This window comes from Staurois parvus, unplaced genomic scaffold, assembly GCF_062004578.1.
Source record: "Staurois parvus isolate SC_StPar_1 unplaced genomic scaffold, SC_StPar_1.0 ptg000044l, whole genome shotgun sequence".
Lineage (NCBI taxonomy): Eukaryota > Metazoa > Chordata > Amphibia > Anura > Ranidae > Staurois > Staurois parvus.
In genome coordinates this window covers 6,748,740-6,768,072 of record NW_028317840.1, presented here as the reverse complement: position 1 = coordinate 6,768,072, position 19,333 = coordinate 6,748,740, and the positions used below count along the sequence as shown (strand labels likewise).

Here is a 19,333-nt window from a genome sequence, read left to right as displayed (position 1 = left end):
TAGATTTTCTATTGGATTCAAGTCAGGGGATTGGCTGGGCCATTCTAGCAGCTTTATTTTCTTTATTTCAAACCAATTGAGAGTTTCCTTGGCTTTGTGCTTGGGATCATTTTCTTGCTAAAATGTCCAGCCTCATTTCATCTTCATCATCCTGGAGGATGACAGCAGATTTTTATCAAGAGTGTCTTGGTACATTTTTCCATTCATCCTTCCTTCAATGAAAAGAAGCTTGCCAGTACCGTATTCTGAAAATCAGCCCCACACCATGATGTTCCCACCTCCAAACATTACTGTTGGTATGGTGTTTTTGGGGTGATGTGCCATTTGACCTGCAAACATGGTGTGTATTATGGCATCCAAAGAATTCAATTTTGGTCTCATCTACCGGACTATATTCTCCCAGTATTTCACAGGCTTGTCTAAATGTTGTGCAGCAAACTTTAAATGACCTTCAACATTAATATTTTACAGAATTTATATAGTGCCTACAGTTTGCGCAGTACTTTACAAAATGAAGGTAGACATTACAGTTACAATACAATTTGGTACAAGAGAAAATAGAGGGCCCTGCTCATTAGAGCTTACAATCTAGGAGGAAGGGCTGAGTGATACAAAAGGTAATAGCTGTGGGGGATGAGTTGATAGAGGAAATAAAAGGCAGTTTACTAGTTAGAAGCAGGATAGGCTTCTTTAAAGAGAAAAGTTTTCAGGGATCGTCTAAAGGTGGATAGATTAGGAGATAGCCAGACAGATTGGGGTAGGGAGTTCCATAGGATGCGTGGAGTCCTGGAGGTGAGCATGGGAGGAGGTTACATGGGAACTAGAGAGCAGAAGGTTTTGGTAGGATCAAAGAGAATGGTTTGGTTGATATTTTGAGACCACGTTGGTGATGTAGCTGGGGGCAGAGTTGTGGATGGCTTTGTAAGTTGTTGTTAGTATTTTCAATTTTATTCATTGGGTGAGTGGAAGCCAGTGGAGGGATTGTCAAAGAGGGGTAGCAGACACTGAACGGTTGTTAAGGTGGATGAGCCTGGCAGCAGTATTTATGTTGGACTGGAGGGGGGATGGCCTATGTAAAGGTAAGCGAATGAGGAAAGACTTTCAGTAGTTAAGGCGAGAGATAACCAGGGAGTGAATTAGGAGCTTTGTGGTATCATTAGTTAAAAAGGGGTGTATTATGGAGATGTTGAGGAGGTTGAGGCAGCATGATTTGGACAGGGATTGTATGTGGGCCTGAAAGGATAGTTCAGAATCCAGGGTAACCCCTAGCACCCTGGCATGCGGGGATGGGATGATAGTGGTGCTATTGATCCTGACCAAGAAATCAGGGGAAGAGGCACATGGGGAGGAAATATTATGAGCTCAGTTTTGGATAGATTGAGTTTAAGGAAGTGGTGTGACATACAGTCTGATATGTCTGTTAGTAAATCGGTGAGATGTGAGGAAACTGATGGGGATAGTAGAGAGATAAATTTGTGTCATCAGCATAGAAATGGTATTGGAATCCATGGAAATCTATCAGCTGACCCAAGGAAGAAGTGTAGAACGAGAATAGGAGAGGTCCAAGGATAGAACCTTGGGGGATCCCAACAGTAAGAGGAGTACGAGAGGAGGAAGTAGAGCTGTACGTGACAATGAAGGTGAGGTGAGATAGATAAAATTCAAACCAATGGAGAGTACAGTCATGGAGACAAAATAAATAGAGTTTTTTTTTGAGGAGGGGGTGGTCAAATGTGTCAAAGGCAGCGGAGAGGTCCAAGAGTAAGAGTACGGAATAGTGACTGTTGGTTTTAGCGGCTAGTAAGTCTTTTGAGAGTTTTAGGAGAGCAGTTTCTGTGGAGTGTTGTGGGTGAAATCCAGAGTAAAGGGGATTGAGAAGGTTATTCTCAATAAGCTCAGCCGGCTGTAGACTAGACGTTCAAGGAATTTAGAGGCAAAAGGGAGTAAGGAGATGGGTCTTAGGTTGCTAAGATTGGTGGGGTTCAGTGAGGCCTTTTTAAGTATGGGGGTGACTAGCGCATGTTTTAGAGACTCGGGGAAGATGCCAGTAGGAAGGGAGAGATTGAAGATATGAGATAAAGAATGAAGGATAGAGCCAGAGGGTGACCATAGTATTTGCGAGGGATCCAGTGGACAGGTGGGCTTTAGAAAAAAATTTACCAACCTCCTCTATAGTAACTGTGTTAAACAAGGGAAGTATAGATTGTGCAGGTGGACAAGGAGTGTAGGGTGAGGGAGATATCTGTACAGTGGAGATCTCGTCACAAATTGTACCAATCCTATTTTTGAAGTGGTTAGCAATCTCCTGGGCAGTGACTAAGTTAGTGGAGGTAAAGAAGGACGAAGAAGAGAGTTAAAGGTAGAAAAGAGTTGACGGGGACTGTGTTAGAGGGTGTTAATGAGAGTGAAAAAATAAGTCTGTTTGGTAGTGTGGAGACAGGAATTGCATTTTTAAAGGGCAGATTTATATTGATCGAAGTCTTTCTGGGTTTTAGTCTTACGCCATAAATGCTCAAGACCATGGCTATGTTTTTGTGGCATCTGGTATTGTCTGTTTGCCAGGGCTGTAGTGGACAGGGCCTAATTCTGTGTGTAGTGAGGGGGGCCAATGTGTCCATGGTGGATGACAGTGAACTGTACAGAAATGGCTAGGTTGGGGCAGGACAGGGCTGAGATTTTGTCATAGAGACAATCAGTTGTCAAGAAAAGAATAGAAGGGTTAAGATAGCGAAGGTTTCTACGGGTAACTGTTCGGTAATTGAAGGCAAGGAGGAGGAAGCCAAGGAGAGAGTGAAGCTTAAAAGGGAGTGATCAGAGAGAGGAAAAGGAAAGTTGGTGAGGTTACAAGGAGTGCATAGGTAAGAGAGTACAAGGTTGAGGCAGTTGCCATTAGAGTGAGTATAAGTGTCCATTGTTTTAGGTCAAAAGAAGTGGTTAGGCTCAGAAGTTTAGAGATAACAGGAGTGTTAAGATTAACAGGGATGTTGAAGTCACCAAGAATGATTTTGTGAATTTCAGAAGAGAGAAAGTAAGGCAGCCAGGCAGAGAAGTCTCAAGGAAGCTTGATACCGGTCTAGGAGGCCAATAGATCACAGCAATTCTTAAAGAAGCGGGAGAGAACAGACGAATATAGTGAACTTCAAATAAGGAATGGGACAGAGAGGGAGGTGAATGAAGGACCTGAAAAGTGCTTTGAGGGGATAGGAGGATTTCAACTCCACATCCTTTCTGTCCACTAGGCCTGGGAGAGTGAGTCCAGAGGAGACCACCATGGGAGAGAGAAGCAGGAGAGGGAAAGTCAGATTCATGAAGCCAGGTTTCTGTAATTGCAAATAGGTTAAAGGAGTTTGTCATAAAATGCATATGGACAGAAGTGAGTTTGTTGCAGACAGAGCGGGCATTCCAGAGGGCACAGGAAAAGGGGAGGCTGGTTCTAGGAAGAAGAGGAATATTAACCAGATTGTGGCCGCTGTTAGAGTATAGGGGGTGCCGGGTGTGTTGGTCAAAGGAAAAAGATGACGGCTCAGGATTTGGTTAAATGTCTCCAGATGTTAGGAGAAACAGAAGGGTGAGAGAGGTAATATGGGAATATGACATATATGAAGGGACAGGTCCCAATGTCCTGGATGTTTTATTAGTATGTGGGTTCAGAATTTGCAGGAGTTGATGAGTACAGTAATAAGGTGAAGATAGAAGTGAGGGTGATATATATATATAAGCTGTGGGGTGGAGAAGAGGGGCGAAGGAGAGAGAGTTTGAAGAGAGAGGATACAACTGTGAGAAGGAGGAGTAGGGAGTGCATGTTACAAAGTGGTGTGATGAAGAAGAAGACTAGGTAAGAGATGAAAGAGCTGAATGGGGAAACAGGTTACCTGTAGTCTGTTTAGTATTTGAAGTTGTCTGCTGTGGTTTCTCGCTTTGTGCTTTCGCTGAAGTGCAGAGCTGAAGTGCAATGCTCAATACTTATTCCGAGAACAATACTTTATCCAAGATGATAGTTGTCAATGCTACCCCTGGCTGTGCTGCCCCTGACTGTGCCTCCCCTAAAGGAAGGCCTAAATTTATACTGAGTTGGGTGGGGGTATTGCCAATTAATCAATTAGGAATGCATAGGAGAGGCACATGGATAGCAGGGTAAACTTTTCACACCCAAGGAGGACTACAAGAGACAACAAGAGAGCAGGAGGGCAGAGTTGCAAAGATTAAGATCTGCTCATAAATTTGGGATAGATAATCAGAGCAAAATAATCACCACAGTAATATGGACAAAGTTAGAGATTTTGGAAGCAGTAAGAATTACCAATAAGAACATTGATTAGTTATGAATCAGCTTCAGTTAGAGGTGGATTTTAAAAGAAGTATAGATTACCATATAGTAGTGCAAGGTGAATTAGCATTCATACATGACACGGGCAATAGTACAGATGGATATTGCTCGCAGACATTTACCATATAACAGTGCAGGGTGAATTAGCATTCATACATGGCATGGATGATAGTACAGATGGATATTGCTTGCAGACATTTACCATATAGCAGTGAAGGGTGAATTAGCATTCATACATGGCATGGACGATAGTACAGATGCTTTTTCTTTAGCAATTGAGTCTTGCCTGGTGACTGTGCATAGATGCCATGGCAGTTGAGTGCATTGCTAACTCCAGGTCATTCTGAAGCTCTCCACAAGTGGTCCTTTGCTCTTGGACAACTCTTCTGAGAAATATTTTCACTCCTCTGTCAGAAATCTTGTGAAGAGCACCTGTTTATGCCAAGTTTATGGTGAAATGTTGTTCTTTCCACTTCTAGATTATGGCCACAACAGTGCTCACTGGAACATTCAGAAGTTTAGAAATCCTTCTGTAACCAATGCCATCAGTATGTTTTGCAACAATGGCTGTGAGAGCTCTTTGCTTTTACCCATCATGAGATATTATTGGTGTGACACCTTGGTAATGAGGAGAAGAATGCCACCAGCACATTGAGGATCTCCAGTATGGGTCCAAAGCTTTAATAAGCGATCACATAGTGACAGCAAGAGCAATGTTTCAGAAGTCTCGCAGGGCCCCTTCATTGGGAATGTGACATCTGTGACACCTTGGTAATGAGACACCTTTTCATAGATCATCAGTTGAGACTGTACCAGCTGGTATTAATTTGCACTGACAAGGGGCAGAAATTGCTTTCTAATTACTGATTGATTTCAGCTGGTGTCTTGGCTTTCCATGCCTTTTTGGATCTCCCTTTCTTCATGTGTTCAATACTTTTTCCCTGTGCCATTCCATTTTATTACACATAACTTACTTTCTGAACTGATTTGTTTTGGTTTCTTTGTATCTATGGATTTCATGGGTTGTTAAAGGAATGTGATGAACATTTCATACCAATAGAACCTTCAGAAATATATTTACCTAGAAATATGGCAACATGCTCAATACTTATTTTACCTGAAATAAATATATATATATATATATATATATATATATATATATATTGTCTTGGTGAACTAGTGGCAACACAGCAGGCAAAATTATCCTTGCTACTGTCGGAACAGGAATTCCCAAACTATGATTAAATGTTTAAAAAGGGGTATCAGTCTTGCAGAGTTGGACGTATACTAACTTTGCAGCTGTTTTACAGACTGACTGATATAGGATATAGTGTGATGTAATGCTGCTTTGCTTTTTGCAATTTGGTAGTAACTCTGGAAGTGTTACTATAGAATGGAGTCACGTGAGATGTATTATGAAAGTAATGAATATGGTCCTGAAAGACAGCTGGAAATGTGTTTTAGCAAAATAAAACTGATATATTCTTTTTAATGTAAATTAAAGAATGAACAAGCAAGCATGTCAGTTAAATCCTGTAAAAGTATTTTTTAACTTGTTAGTACATTTTTCTGCAATAACAACACATATAAATTTCTAAATTAAAGTAGATTTTGCATAAAAAATAGGACACTCCAGCAGTGCAGTATACATTGCCTACTCTATGTACAATATGTAAATAACTAAAATATGTAAACACTGGGATTTAGTAGGACTTTCGACATAATATGAAGCTTAATGAATACTGAAAAATTATAATGGGTTCCAACTGCTTAAAAAAAACCTGTCCTTTAGTATTTTTCCTCACTTTGGATCATCTGTTGACCTACCTTGTATATGCAAAGTACAGTTCACTTAATATTATTAACAACTGTAGTGCATTAGAATGTGGGTCTCACTGTGGCGTACCAAGACACACGAAAAGCAGCTGGCGTACATGATGCATACACTTCCCTGAGCACCCATATAGTAGCAGAGGGATGTAAAGACAACCAGTTCCTGCAGAACTTCTGATCTCCTGTTTATCCCCAGGAACCCCATGCATATCCCACAGGAGAAGCCAATACAGTTTTGACTAAAACATCCTGTTGAAATTAGGATCAGCGTTGTTGCGTGTGACCAGTCCCTTGAGTCATTGTACTACTGTAAAAATTCTTATATCCACTCACTTTATTAGCTTCTAGGTGTGCAAAGTGTAAACCGTAAAAACAAAAACATGTGTGACTCTAGACAAGCACATTTTAACACAATTATATTTGGTTCGTTCCTGACAAACAAGAATTTGCACATATTTTAACATTAAAATAGCCATTATTAATTGACCAGGGTTACCCTATATTCAAACGTATTCAGCTTAAAGTGACTCACTGTGTCACTCTGCTCATTAATAATCACCTTTGTTGCACTCCTGTTTCACTCTGTTCCACTGTCAGAGCCACCATAAAACATTCCTAGATATGGAGGAGCATGTGACATCTCCCCATGATGCAGTGCTAGTGTCTGAGATTCCAGTCACTAGGACCAAACACTGTGGTGGAGGGGATAGCATCATCAACCCTAGCTATGCTCAGACACATTCTGACACTGAATTTATGCAATGTTAGAACTCTAGAGGTATGGAATGGTGGAGCAACATGGTGCTGATGAGTAGAAGTGGATCGGGGTAGGCTTTTAAGGAACCTTTATTTATTTATTTTTTTTTAAATGGGAAAAGTGAAAGTCTGTATTCAGAGAGTAGTGGTTAAGGATTCATACTCTGAATGGTCTGGGGTCATCATTGGTGTACCCCAGGGTTCAGTGTTGGGACCCTTACTTTTTAATATATTAATAAACGATATAGGGTCTGAGATTGAAAATCCCATTTCAGTCTTTGCAGATGATACCAAGCTGTGCAGTGGAATAACGTCCTTACAGATTGTCTCCAACTTACAAGCCGACCTCAATGCACTCTTTAATTGGGCAACTATGTGGCAATAAATGTAAGGTTATGCACTTTGGGGGATAAGAATATGCATGCATCATACATACTAGGGGGAGGGGTACATCTGGGGGAATCAATGGTGGAGAAGGATCTGGGAGTTCTGGTAGATCACAAGCTTAATAATGGCATGCAATGCCAAGCTGCGGTTTCTAAAGCGAGCAAAATCCTCTCTTGTATTAAAAGAGGTATAGACCCCAGAGAGCGATATCATATTACCTCTGTACAAATCATTAGTAAGACCTCATCTCAAATATGCAGTTCAGTTTTGGGCACCAATTCACAAAAAGAACATTGGTGAACTGGAGAAAGTATAGAGAAGGGCAACTAAACTGATACGAGGCATGGAGAAGATCAGCCATGAGGAAAAATTAGAGGAACTAAATGTATTCTCTCCTGAGAAGAGGAGATTAAGGGGGGATATGATCAACATGTATAAATACATCAATGGTTCATATAGTGAATTCGGTGTAGAGCTATTCACCCTGAGGTCAACACAGGGGACAAGGGGCACTCTTTACATCTGGAGGAAAAGAAATTTAATCTCCAAACACGGAAAGGTTTCTTCACAGTGAGAGCTGTGAAAATGTGGAATAGACTTCCTCAAGAGTTGGTTCGGGCCAGCTCAGTGGATTGCTTCAAAAAAAGCCTGGATTCTTTCTTAGATACACAGAATATAACTGGATACTAACATTTATAGGTAAAGTTGATCCAGGGAATGTCCGATTGCCTCTCGGGGGATCAGGAAGGAATTCTTTTTACCTGCAGGTGCAAATTGGATCGTGCTTTGCTGGGTTTTTTTTTTTTTTTGCCTTCCTTTGGATCAACTGTGGGTATAGGATTATAACTTTTTTTTTTCTATGGTTGAACTGAATGGACTTTTGTCTTTTTTCAGCCAGACTAACTATGTAACTATGTTTACAGTAAAAATTACAGAAAAACCTTTATAGCTCTTATAAAGGCTCCTTTCTGGATTGGACTACTATAGGTTAACCTGTTAATTTACTAGGATCTTTTAATATCTAGCAGTGACAATCACCACTGGAAATGAACATGTTTTCTGAGTGTCTTCCTTTACAGCCTCTAGTCTGTATTCTACTAAGGAAGTACATTCATTAAATTTGCCAGCATTTTAAAATACCTTTTAGGACACTTTGTTGTTGAATATTTGGACCTAATATACTAAAGGGCCTATACACTGATCCTGTGTTGATAACCAAATTGTCTCCTCTATCAGCTCATCACAGGGGCGGACTGACCATTTGGAAACTCGGGCACTGCCCGAGGGCCCGGGGTCAGTAGGGGGCCCCATGATATGCCCCAGGTACCTTTTTCATAGGCTTTTTTGAGTTTGGGCAAGGACACAGGGGCCCCATGATCCCCTATTGCCCGGGGGCCCCATGAGTTGTCAGTCCGCTCCTGGCTCATCACCCACAGTTAAAACATTTTGTACCACTTGCCCCACCCTATTAGATTGTAAGTTCTTATGAGCAGAGCCCCCTTAAGCCTCTTGTATTTTATTGTATTGTAACTCTAGTGACTCCCTTTAGATTGTAATGCTTTGTGCTGTTGGTGCTATATAAATCCTGAATATTAATTACAATAATAATAATATCACTATATTTTTTATGCAACCATGATGGAAGCAGATATGCACATATAGGCTGTAGCATATCGTACATGCAATGCATTTGTCAAGTATGTTTTGCTAAGATGTGTACACTCTGGCATCTGCTGTGAGTGTACATGCACACCTTATGTAGGAATAAAATGTATGCAGTGGTTACTGATATCATTAAATGACACTGTATAAAAGCCCTAGTGCACTTTGTGCTGAGGGTATAAAAGTATATATGTGCACATATGCCAGATATGGCCACAATTTCATACACATACACAATTTCATAATTTGACGCTTGGAATGGAGTGATATATACCCATACATGGCTACCTTTTGCTTCAATAGCATGTTGTTGGTGGTTGGGTGTGCATGGGTAGTTTTGATCTGCTGCTTTGTTTGATGCATTTGCATTTCATTCCTTGGTGTGAATTAATAATGCTTGTCACATTATTTTTCACTGTATATTCATTATATTCACAGGTAAAATATTGACACTCCCATCCTTTAGAGCAAGTTATTGGAATAGATTGCACAAAAGCAGGTACTGCACAATAAGCATTGAATATGAGTTTAAAATTTGCTAAATATAGTCAGGGTCTGAACCATGTGTTCATGTGATCCCACAATGCAAGTGTTCCATTTTAATTCATGCCTGGTCTCCCCTTTAGTAAATCAATTCCTTTGTACTGTATCTCTAGTACCATATAATAATTCCCTTAGAACACTACATGTCCAGCGATTATTTGTTAGAAAAGTTAGCATTTTATCAGTTCCAGAACTTGAGGGATAGAAATTTGCCCTAAAAAACTCAAAACTCCCAGGATATATCTTTTAAACACTAGTACTTTTATCTCACTGCAGCCATGGCAAATCCCACTAGACAACATACATTACAGGTGGGGCTTTCTGTATCTAAGCAGTGTCTACAACAGCTCCTGCTTAAAATTATACTTTTAGGCAGTGTCCGTAAAGTGTTATGTTATGAAATACGATGTAGCAGCATCATTGTTATATCATATTTACTCTGTTTAATTCATGTGCAGATCAGAGGGGTGACATCAGTTAAAGCCACCGTATAAGTAAAAATAAAAAAAGCTTCATAAACATTAGTTAACACCTATCAACCCTAATTAAATGTTGCACTTCTTTGAATCATTTACAATAAATAAATACATACATATATAAATAAATAAATATAATAAAAGGGTTTTACAACACTGGAAAAAGCAGTTCAAGTGATACCTTATATTGGTTAACTTAAGCTATATGTTAGGTTTCTTCCTCAGGCATTATAGAATTGGTAGCAAATTTTCATTTGTTTTGCTGCATTGATGAAAACCCATCCCTTATTAGATATTTTGTGCTTCTTAATATGTAATGAAATGTGCTCTGAATGTCTCAGGTACTGAGCATTAAATGATCTCACTTGTGCCAGTTGGATGTTTTTTCTAGCGCCCTAACCGAGTTTAAATTCTAATTTTATACCAAAAAAATGTTGAATTTGAAGCTTCACGCTATTATTGCATTTACAAAATAAGCTACTTGTGCTTGTAACAGTTTCTGGAAGCTGAGATTCCACATGAATTATCAGCGCTAGACAATGTTAGTGTCATTTAAGTTCTGGATCTATTTATTGTACAGCACTTGTGTCACCAGATTGAATAGCAGCTGCAGCCTGAATGATTCTACACTCTAAGTATTAAAAAACTGAGCAGCCTATTCCATATTAATAATGATGTAATTTGTCTCATGCCATGCAGTTGGCCTACGTTTGGCTGAAAGGACATCTGGTATTAGAGGATATGATTTAAAAAATGAAAAATGACAAAAAAAATTCCACACAGACATGCACAAACCACCATTTTTTCCATTGTGCCACTTGTGCTGGTCTTTTATTGCAAGCTGTCTAAAATCTGGGGTTTAAATATAACACTGTTGATTTTATGCTCATCACACTCTTCATACGGTTTAAAAACTAAACAAAATTATGAGCAATATAAAGTAGTGGCTTTATAAGACAAATCAAGCAATCACATATCAGATATCAGAAGTCCAGCGTTGCCCATTCCTGGGAAGATCTCTCAATAACAATGGGTAACAAGGGGTCAGTTCATCTTCTTTCCAGCCCCATGCACTGCTACATTGCAGTGTGAAACACTGGCAAATGCTCAGTGGACTTATTGCTCTCCTTTATGTCAGTACAAGTGATAACAAACACTTATGACAATCCTGCATACTTATTGCAATATTTATTGATGCTCTTTTTAGCAATAGCAGTATGCTTAGTTAAAGCAATTATACTGCTATACACTGCTTTCTGGTTGGATATAGCTTTACTATTTGCACAGTACAAAACTCTTAAATGATAATTTTGGAATCATAGAGATTTACTTACTAAAGGCAAGGAATGTTCCCTTAGTTTAGTGAAAGAGATGCCTTTCATCATCCAATCATGTGCAAGCAAAAATACTGTTTCTTTTTTATTTTTCTAGCAAGTGATTGGGTATTCCTCTGCAAAGCGAGTATCCTATTTGCCTTTAGTAAATAAATCCCTTTGTGTTTTGTGTGCACAAAGAGATTTGTTTTCAGCTTGTTGACGTGTTGATGTGCTTTTGAAGCAAGAAAGATCATGTCATCAAAGACAACTCTGATTTTCTGTCTTGACAGCACCCTTTAAGGAATTAGCACAATTTAAATCCAGGGGGGGTTATTGTGATCATACTGTCTTTGAGCATTGTGATGACAGTTTACATGATATATTAGCACTTTTTTATTGGCAAATATATATCTTAATTTTTCTGATTACACATGAATCATTTTGTTATATAAGAAGGGAGAAATGGATCATATTATAAAGCTGAGAGTATGCTCTGCTACTATATTGCTGTCATAATTTCAAGCATCTGTTTACTTCTTCCTTTTTGGCTCCAGATAGGAATTTGGCAGCACTGCTAACAAATACTGTGGATTATTGTAGAAACCAAATGTACTCGATTCTCCTGGCTGCATGTGAAATAAGCTTTGGGTAATTCATCACATTTTTAAATATTTGATTCATCTGACCTACTTTGCAGTTGGATACTAGTTTATGCTGCTTCTCAAGCTGTTGTTTTAAAAATTTACATTACAGGCTAAGTGAGGATACAGTAAACATTTATGACAGGTGTGGTACCCATGTCAAGAACAATAACTCTATGGGAAAAAAAAACTTATTAGCATTCTTCTTGGTCAGTGAACAAAATTATTCTACATCACATCAGTGTAAATAGTTACCTCTTTGGAAGGTACTCTGGATCCTTTTTTTTTGCTCCACCAGGTCTCCACCATTGCTATGAAACACGACAGGACAACACCAGCTGCCAATATACAAAACACCCCAGCAAAGCTTTTAATGTCCAGGGCACTTCCTTTTTGTTTAGTTTCTACTGATGAATAAAGGTCACAGTGTCCATTATGTGGCCACCATTTATGCTTCAATATGTCCATGTCCCCATTCTGTTGAAGTTCCAGGATCCTGGCAGAAAGAAAATATAAAAAAATAATGATCAACTACCTAAATAGATAACAAATTCACAAGCACAATTAACACATTGCTCCAGTCACCATGAAAGTGTGCACTACCACTAAGACTAGATTTATAATGTGAGTGATGGCTGTACTATAGCCTAGAAACTGACAGTTTTTAAGTAGCATAATATGAATTATGTAATGTTGGACAATGACTGGCCACTATACAGTTAACAAACACAGGCTGCCCTTGAGATAAATACATTAAGTCATTTGAAGGACTTTTGAGAGCTACACATAACAATGTTTTAGAAGTTGGCAGCATATAAAGGAAATAGGTGTTGCAGCATGTAAACAATTTTTATGTAAAAATATGCAGAAAGCAAAAAAGCAAGCAAAAAGGCAATCCTGCTGTCATGATGGCACCACCTGACAACATTGTAGCCTTACCTTTTGGAAACAATCAACCTCACTGCAAAACAATCATGCTGCAGAATGGATATATTGGACATACATGACTACTGTTCATATTGTTACTTTGTAGATTCTTAATACAATGTTAGTTTTTTTAATGCACATGTGGGTTGAGTTGCTGCAAAATGTAGAGATTCTCATGTCAACCTTTGCCTGGATGTCATAGGACAAGTTGGTTTTCTATGCTTCTAGTATCAAATAAAGTGAGACTTCATTCAATTCCTAAGGAGGATCAACAGAGGGTATATAATACAGCATTTTTGTGAACTTACATGCTTTCTGCAGCAGGATATAGAGAATAAAGTTGGGACAGAACTAAGAAAGGGTAAAATTTGTCTTCTGAAACAGCTCCCAAAGCTGAAGAGCTAATGTACAGTGCCATCCATGTATGCAGTACAGGTGACCAATATCTAATTTTGAATTTTGTTATTCTGGGGTCTGTAACTGCTCACACATTGGGTGAAAAAGGGAGGCCCAAGGCCTGGCAATGGTACACTTTCCCAGTTGTAGGCAATGTTCTTCTTGTGACATATGCACTGAAAAATATATGTATTGCTAAGTTCTATCATGAATTGAGCTTTTCTGCTCAATACCCTTTTCAGCTTTGACATTTAAAGGAATACTCAGAGACATGAATAATGCCTTCATCATACTCCCAACCATGTACACATAACCTTAGGTTGTGGAACACACTACCTGAGCCTACCATTCCCGCAGCCTGCTAATGGTGACTAGTAAAGGAATGGGGATAGGCAAGTGCAACTTAATTCACAACTCTCAGAACTCTTCTTCTGAGAGGAAAACATCATTATTGTTATTTAGATCACTAATTCACTAAATAAAGCATACATTAAAGACTAACTCCAGCCTAAATGTTGTCATTACATTAAACATTTTCCCCTCATTTTCTGATTCTGTGACAATCCAGTGTGTGTGTGTGTGTGTGTGTTGTCACTGGGACAGGAAGGCACAGATAGCACTACAATGCCAGTGCTAACTAGTGCCAATGCTCACTAGACATGTATGTATTTTTAACCAGTGCCCCACTGCCCTCCCCAATAGGGACATAGAGGACAATAAAAAGCCAACAGAGGTTCTACTCTTTCCTGTTCTATTGAAAACTAAATAAAATGTTTTGACTAGAGTTGGACTTTAAATAAAATAAAACGACGCAGCACAACAAGAATAATGGTAACATTTGTGCATTATCGCTTTCAAATGATCAGTCCACCCTAAATTGGCACATGGTGGAATGTTAAATCTACTGACAGCATGGTATATACTTTGGGGATTTAAGCAGCAATATCTTTACTTAGTTCCCCAGGGCTACACAGCATTATTACAAGAGGTCAGCTGTCTCTTTTTGGTTTGCAACACAGAAGAAAGAACAGCCCAAGATGGGGGTAAACACTTCAAAGCAGACAAGAACCAAATCAGGAAATAAGTATCCTGCTTCTATAATGTAAAGATCCCCCTGCGCTGCTATGGAGCCTAATTGATGAATAGCTGCTCACGCCTAATCCTCTACCTATGTGCGGACAAAAATAAATGCAATATATACAATAATGGTGTAGCGCTAACATATACATACAAATTCTATAAATAAAATACAACCAAATAACATATGTGTCACACAATGATATAAATACTGTGGAAGATCCTACAGGATCTATAAGAAGTGTCGGAAAACGTGCCAATTATAATGTTTTAATTATTTATTGTACTTTAGAAAATTATAATTGGCACATTTTCCTACACTTCTTATAGATCCTGTAGGATCTTACACAGTATTTATATCATTGTGTAACACATATGTTATTTGATTGTATTTTATTTATAGTAATTTGTATGTATATCTTGCTTCTATAATCCATGAAGAATATAAGAACTCAATCGCATCTCTCATCCCATGAAACTGAAAAATCCCTTTTACTTGGGTGGGCTCTTATAAGTATATCTCCCTGCTATTATTCTCCTCTAAACTGGCCAAATAGCATAAAGAAAATACAACTTGCTGACAGCAACACTTTCATTTAAATAAAAAAAACCTTTACGGTATCACTATTCCGATAACAGGTATGTGTGTGTAATAATTTCTACTTTGAAGTCTATTAGAGTAAAACAGGTTTGAATTGGGAAACAAAATGCTCATCCAGTAATGATTACAAGCTGAGATTTGCACTATTTAAACTCTGCTTTGCTGTAAGTATGGGTGATCTATTTCAGAGGTGGACATTTTCTAGAATGTTGGACACATCACTTCAAAAAATAAATACAAATAAAACTGCAAGAAAAGATTTAACAACCTAGGCAAAATATTTCTCTTTAGGTTTGGACAGAGGTTGAAGAGTTAACATTCATAGCAGTTTTTTTGTTTTAGCCTTTGACCTCATTGGGCAGAATTTTCACTTCCTGTCCCTGTGATACCAGGGGGGATACAGGACAGAAAACAGTAACAACATTTTCAACATCAACACAAGACATTGTCAAGTTTGAAGAACTGTCCCTATGTCACTGTGCTAAAATGTATTTTTGTCTGCAATGTATTTATGTTTGTATCCTTGTTGGGATGATGTCCTATTACATCCTACAGTATCTTAAGAAAAAAACAACTAAAGGACACAGGGACACAGACGCTGTTAAATACCTCTAACAATGTCATACTCAATCCAAAACTAAATGAAAAGCTTTGGCCAGAATTGAGCTTTAAAGTATTATGTAAATTTAACAAATGATTTCAGCATGTTCTAATCAAAAACAAAAAAACAAACAAAAAAATCCTTACTTGTTCTATGGCTGTACACATATACATGTGGTTGTGTTTTGCTGTTTGTCCACAAGATGGCAACCTCAGCACACTGAAAGCATCATGCCACAGCTCATAGGATATGAAAAGGCTCTGGCAATTATTGATCTACCAGGCTGAAAACATGTACTTTACTCCATGCTATTTAATGTTTTATTTTAATTCAAGCAATTATCTATGTTGCAAGACCCTTGATAAAGCTGTGAAAATCCATTGTTCAGTGCATTCTAGAGTGTGGTAAGTTAGACTTGTATGGGAAAATTGTTCACAAGTGAATGCTTGCATTCCCATTGGGTTTTTATAACTTGTGCAATCTAAAAACAAAGACGCAGTGCCCATTTCTCAATCTGTAGCACTTTGCTACATGGTTAACTCTAGGAGAAGTTGTAAGTAGCCCAGTAATTGTGTACCACTCAGACGTTTACAATGATTTCCTCTTTATAGAAGTTTATTTTCCAGTAGGGGAAAGATGCGATGCTTGGAGAAGGCAGGGAACCTGTTGTTTCTTGACATTTTTTTTTTCACATGGTGATATAATAGCTGTTGCATTAGTTGATGATAACTGCGTCATTCCCAGCGCAAAAAACAGTGAACCTATACTCAAATGTTGACATAAAAGCTGTGTTATGTTAGCAACCTTTCTGCTATGTAAATGGCAGAGGATTAGAAGGGATGACATATTTATCTTTCCAGGAGAAAATGCTGCTGTACATTCCCTAAGTACTGCTCATGCATTCGAAACGCTGAATGATTGGTCACATAATCTTAGCTGAATGAAAGGGTCAGAGCTCTGACTAGCTGATCCTCTTTCTCAGCTGAGCTCCAGTGATTTTTGTTATATTAGAAGTGTTTGGGATAACTAATAAATGTACCAGCATCATACATGGCAAAAAGTCATTCACTGGTTTCACTGCGGGAACATCAGAATTCTGATTTGCTTGCTTCAGGTTATTATTACTTGCATGTCATCATTGTCCTTTGAGCTGCCTTATTAAGTAAGCCAGTTACAGTTGTATATACAGTATAAAAGTCAGCACTAAAATCAAAGACCGAAATCACTAGCAACTGTATAATTTGTATATAAACACATTATATACAGAATTTATCTCATAAAAGCACTGTTTAGTATAAAAAAGACATAAAATAAATTAACCCTAAATGCCTAAATGAAACCATCCAAGTGTCCATATGTCATATAAATCTATGCAAAAAAGCAAACATACAAAAATCTGTGCAAGCACATACTGTGTATATATACTGTATGTATATATCTATATAATCTATCTATCTATATCTATCTATCTATCTATCTATCTATCTATCTATCTATCTATCTATCTATATCTAATATATCTATCTATCTATATCTAATATATCTATCTATCTATATCTAATATATCTATCTATCTATATCTAATATATCTATCTATCTATCTATCTATCTATCTATCTATCTATCTATCTATATCTAATATATCTATCTATCTATCTATCTATCTATCTATCTATCTATCTATCTATCTATCTATCTATATATAAGAGCATCTATTGCTTAGTACAATAATAGTGCAAATCAGTGCAATGCAAATTTCAAACTCATTAGCCCCCCCAGCATGAAAATCAGCAAGTGTCCAAAATCAGTCCCTAAGGCTCTTGTTTTACACTTGCGATTGGTGTCTGGTAAAAACAGGTGTTTGAACCATATTTTTACAGCTCCCCAACCCCATGATTCTAAGGTTTAGTAGTTAAAATGGGCTGTGAAGTGTTGACTGCCTTTGTAGCTTAGGGGGGAGTTTAGATGGGGGGGTAGTAAAAATACAGTTCAGCCACCACAAAGATGAGCCACAAAGCCACTCAAGAGAGGGCAATGCTTATGTAAACAAGACCTAACTATGAGCTTCTTCTCCACATGACACAAAATTCTTCCACAACCTGAATATAGATATACAATATATATGAATCTGCTGTATGTCTCCATCTCCTCCACGTGTAAGTCTTCACTGTATGTAGACAAAACACATTTGGTGGAGTCTACATACAGTGACAGCACAAGACAAGGGGAAGTTCTAGTGCAGTTGATGCACTGCTCCTATAGTTTAATTTTATTGCACATTTAAATGTTCTTGGCACTCAGCTATCCTTTTTTTTAACTGACCAGAGGGAAACAATTGTGAAAAATCGGTCTGCTGAGGGAAGAGGGAAAATCAGGGACCAGATAAGATGCAGAGGAAGGTGTAAGGAGGGGCAAAACCATGATGATGATGACAAGGAAGAGGGAAAGCAGGCTCATGTCTGTCAGCTAATGCAAATTGGCACTTTAAAGCTGAAGTTTTATAATTTTTTTCTACAACTTTATTTACATTACTTACCTGTGATAAAGTATGTCGTATGATGTGCAGGCTGCAGGCTTTTATGACATTTTTTACTGCAGGGGTACCCTGTCCTCTTCCTGCTGATGACATTCAATTGCTGTGGGAGGGTAACCACTTAGGGTCTCCAGACTCAGCTGCACTTGAGATGATATGACAAGGACACATCCCCTTCCGCCCTCTCCTTCATTGCGAAAAGTTATGTCACTGATTACACCGATTGTAATACGATTTGAGAATGGGGGAGAGATTCCTGTGACTCATTACACTCTCCTTCATTCATAGATCATGTTACAGGCAGTCACTTTTCTCAGTGGAGGAGAGAACAGGAGTGGCTGTTTCCCCATTGGATTATCTTTAGTGCAGCTGAGCCCAGAGACCCAAAACTGTTAATCCCCACAGTGCCAGAAACGCAGTAGAAGGAAGAGGACAGGGCAGCTCTGTAGTGAATATTTCTACAGAATCCAGCAGCCTGAACATCACGGCGCATACTTCATACTTACAACTAAGTAATGTAAAATAAAGCTGTTGAGAAAAAATATTTTTTAACTAAACTTCATCTTTAACTCCATAATGTTTCTCTCTCTCTCCACCTTCTTTATCAGCGTGCATCAGACTTAGCATCCTGAAATTGTATATCCACATCTCCTGGTGATCACAAAGAGCTGTACAGGCTGATAAAGACATGTCTGACTGTGGAGGTAGAAAAAGAACTTAAAGAGATGTGACTGCACTGCCTATGCTCCAGCAATATATCAGCAGCACATTGAATGAAACTGATAATTGTGGGGGTCAGTTAAAAACACAGACTACTTTATCAATATGTGCGTTAATGTGGCTCCTAATGAAAACATTACATTGAAACTATGGGCAAAATAAAAAAGTACATATATGATACAGACTGTCAATATCATTAAAGTGATATTAAAGCTAAAAACGTTTTTTTACTTGAATGCATTTTCTGCATTACCCCTGGTTCACATCTGTATGGGTGGTGCTGCTGCGGGACACACACAAATACCTGCAGCTGCACCACCCACACAGAGGAATGCAGGACCCTCAGGCGGGTGCCATTAATTCTAATGGGAAGCCGCCTGCACTGTAAATTGCAATCGCACTGGGAACCTCAGCGGGCTGCAATTTCCCATGTAGTGCAGGGACTTCTTCCCTGTGTGTCCTGGGGCACAGGAGTCCATTCAAATGAATGGGCTCTTGTGTCCGTGCAAATCGTGGCCCACACAATTGCATAGATGT

The 19,333-nt window shown here is 38.6% G+C and overlaps 1 protein-coding gene across 2 annotated transcripts in view; it reads right to left on the bottom strand.

Annotated features, from left to right (window-relative positions):
- Window positions 1-19,333, bottom strand: part of GRID2 (glutamate ionotropic receptor delta type subunit 2) — a 1,339,544-nt gene that overhangs the window by 15,273 nt on the left and 1,304,938 nt on the right. For both annotated transcript variants that reach the window (XR_016308769.1, XM_089663824.1), the window contains exon 15: window positions 12,197-12,437. Coding sequence is in view for 1 of the 2 variants with exons in the window: in XM_089663824.1 (XP_089519950.1) it covers window positions 12,197-12,437 (241 nt within the window). In the remaining variant the exon portion in view is untranslated. The remainder of the gene's footprint in view (window positions 1-12,196; window positions 12,438-19,333) is intronic.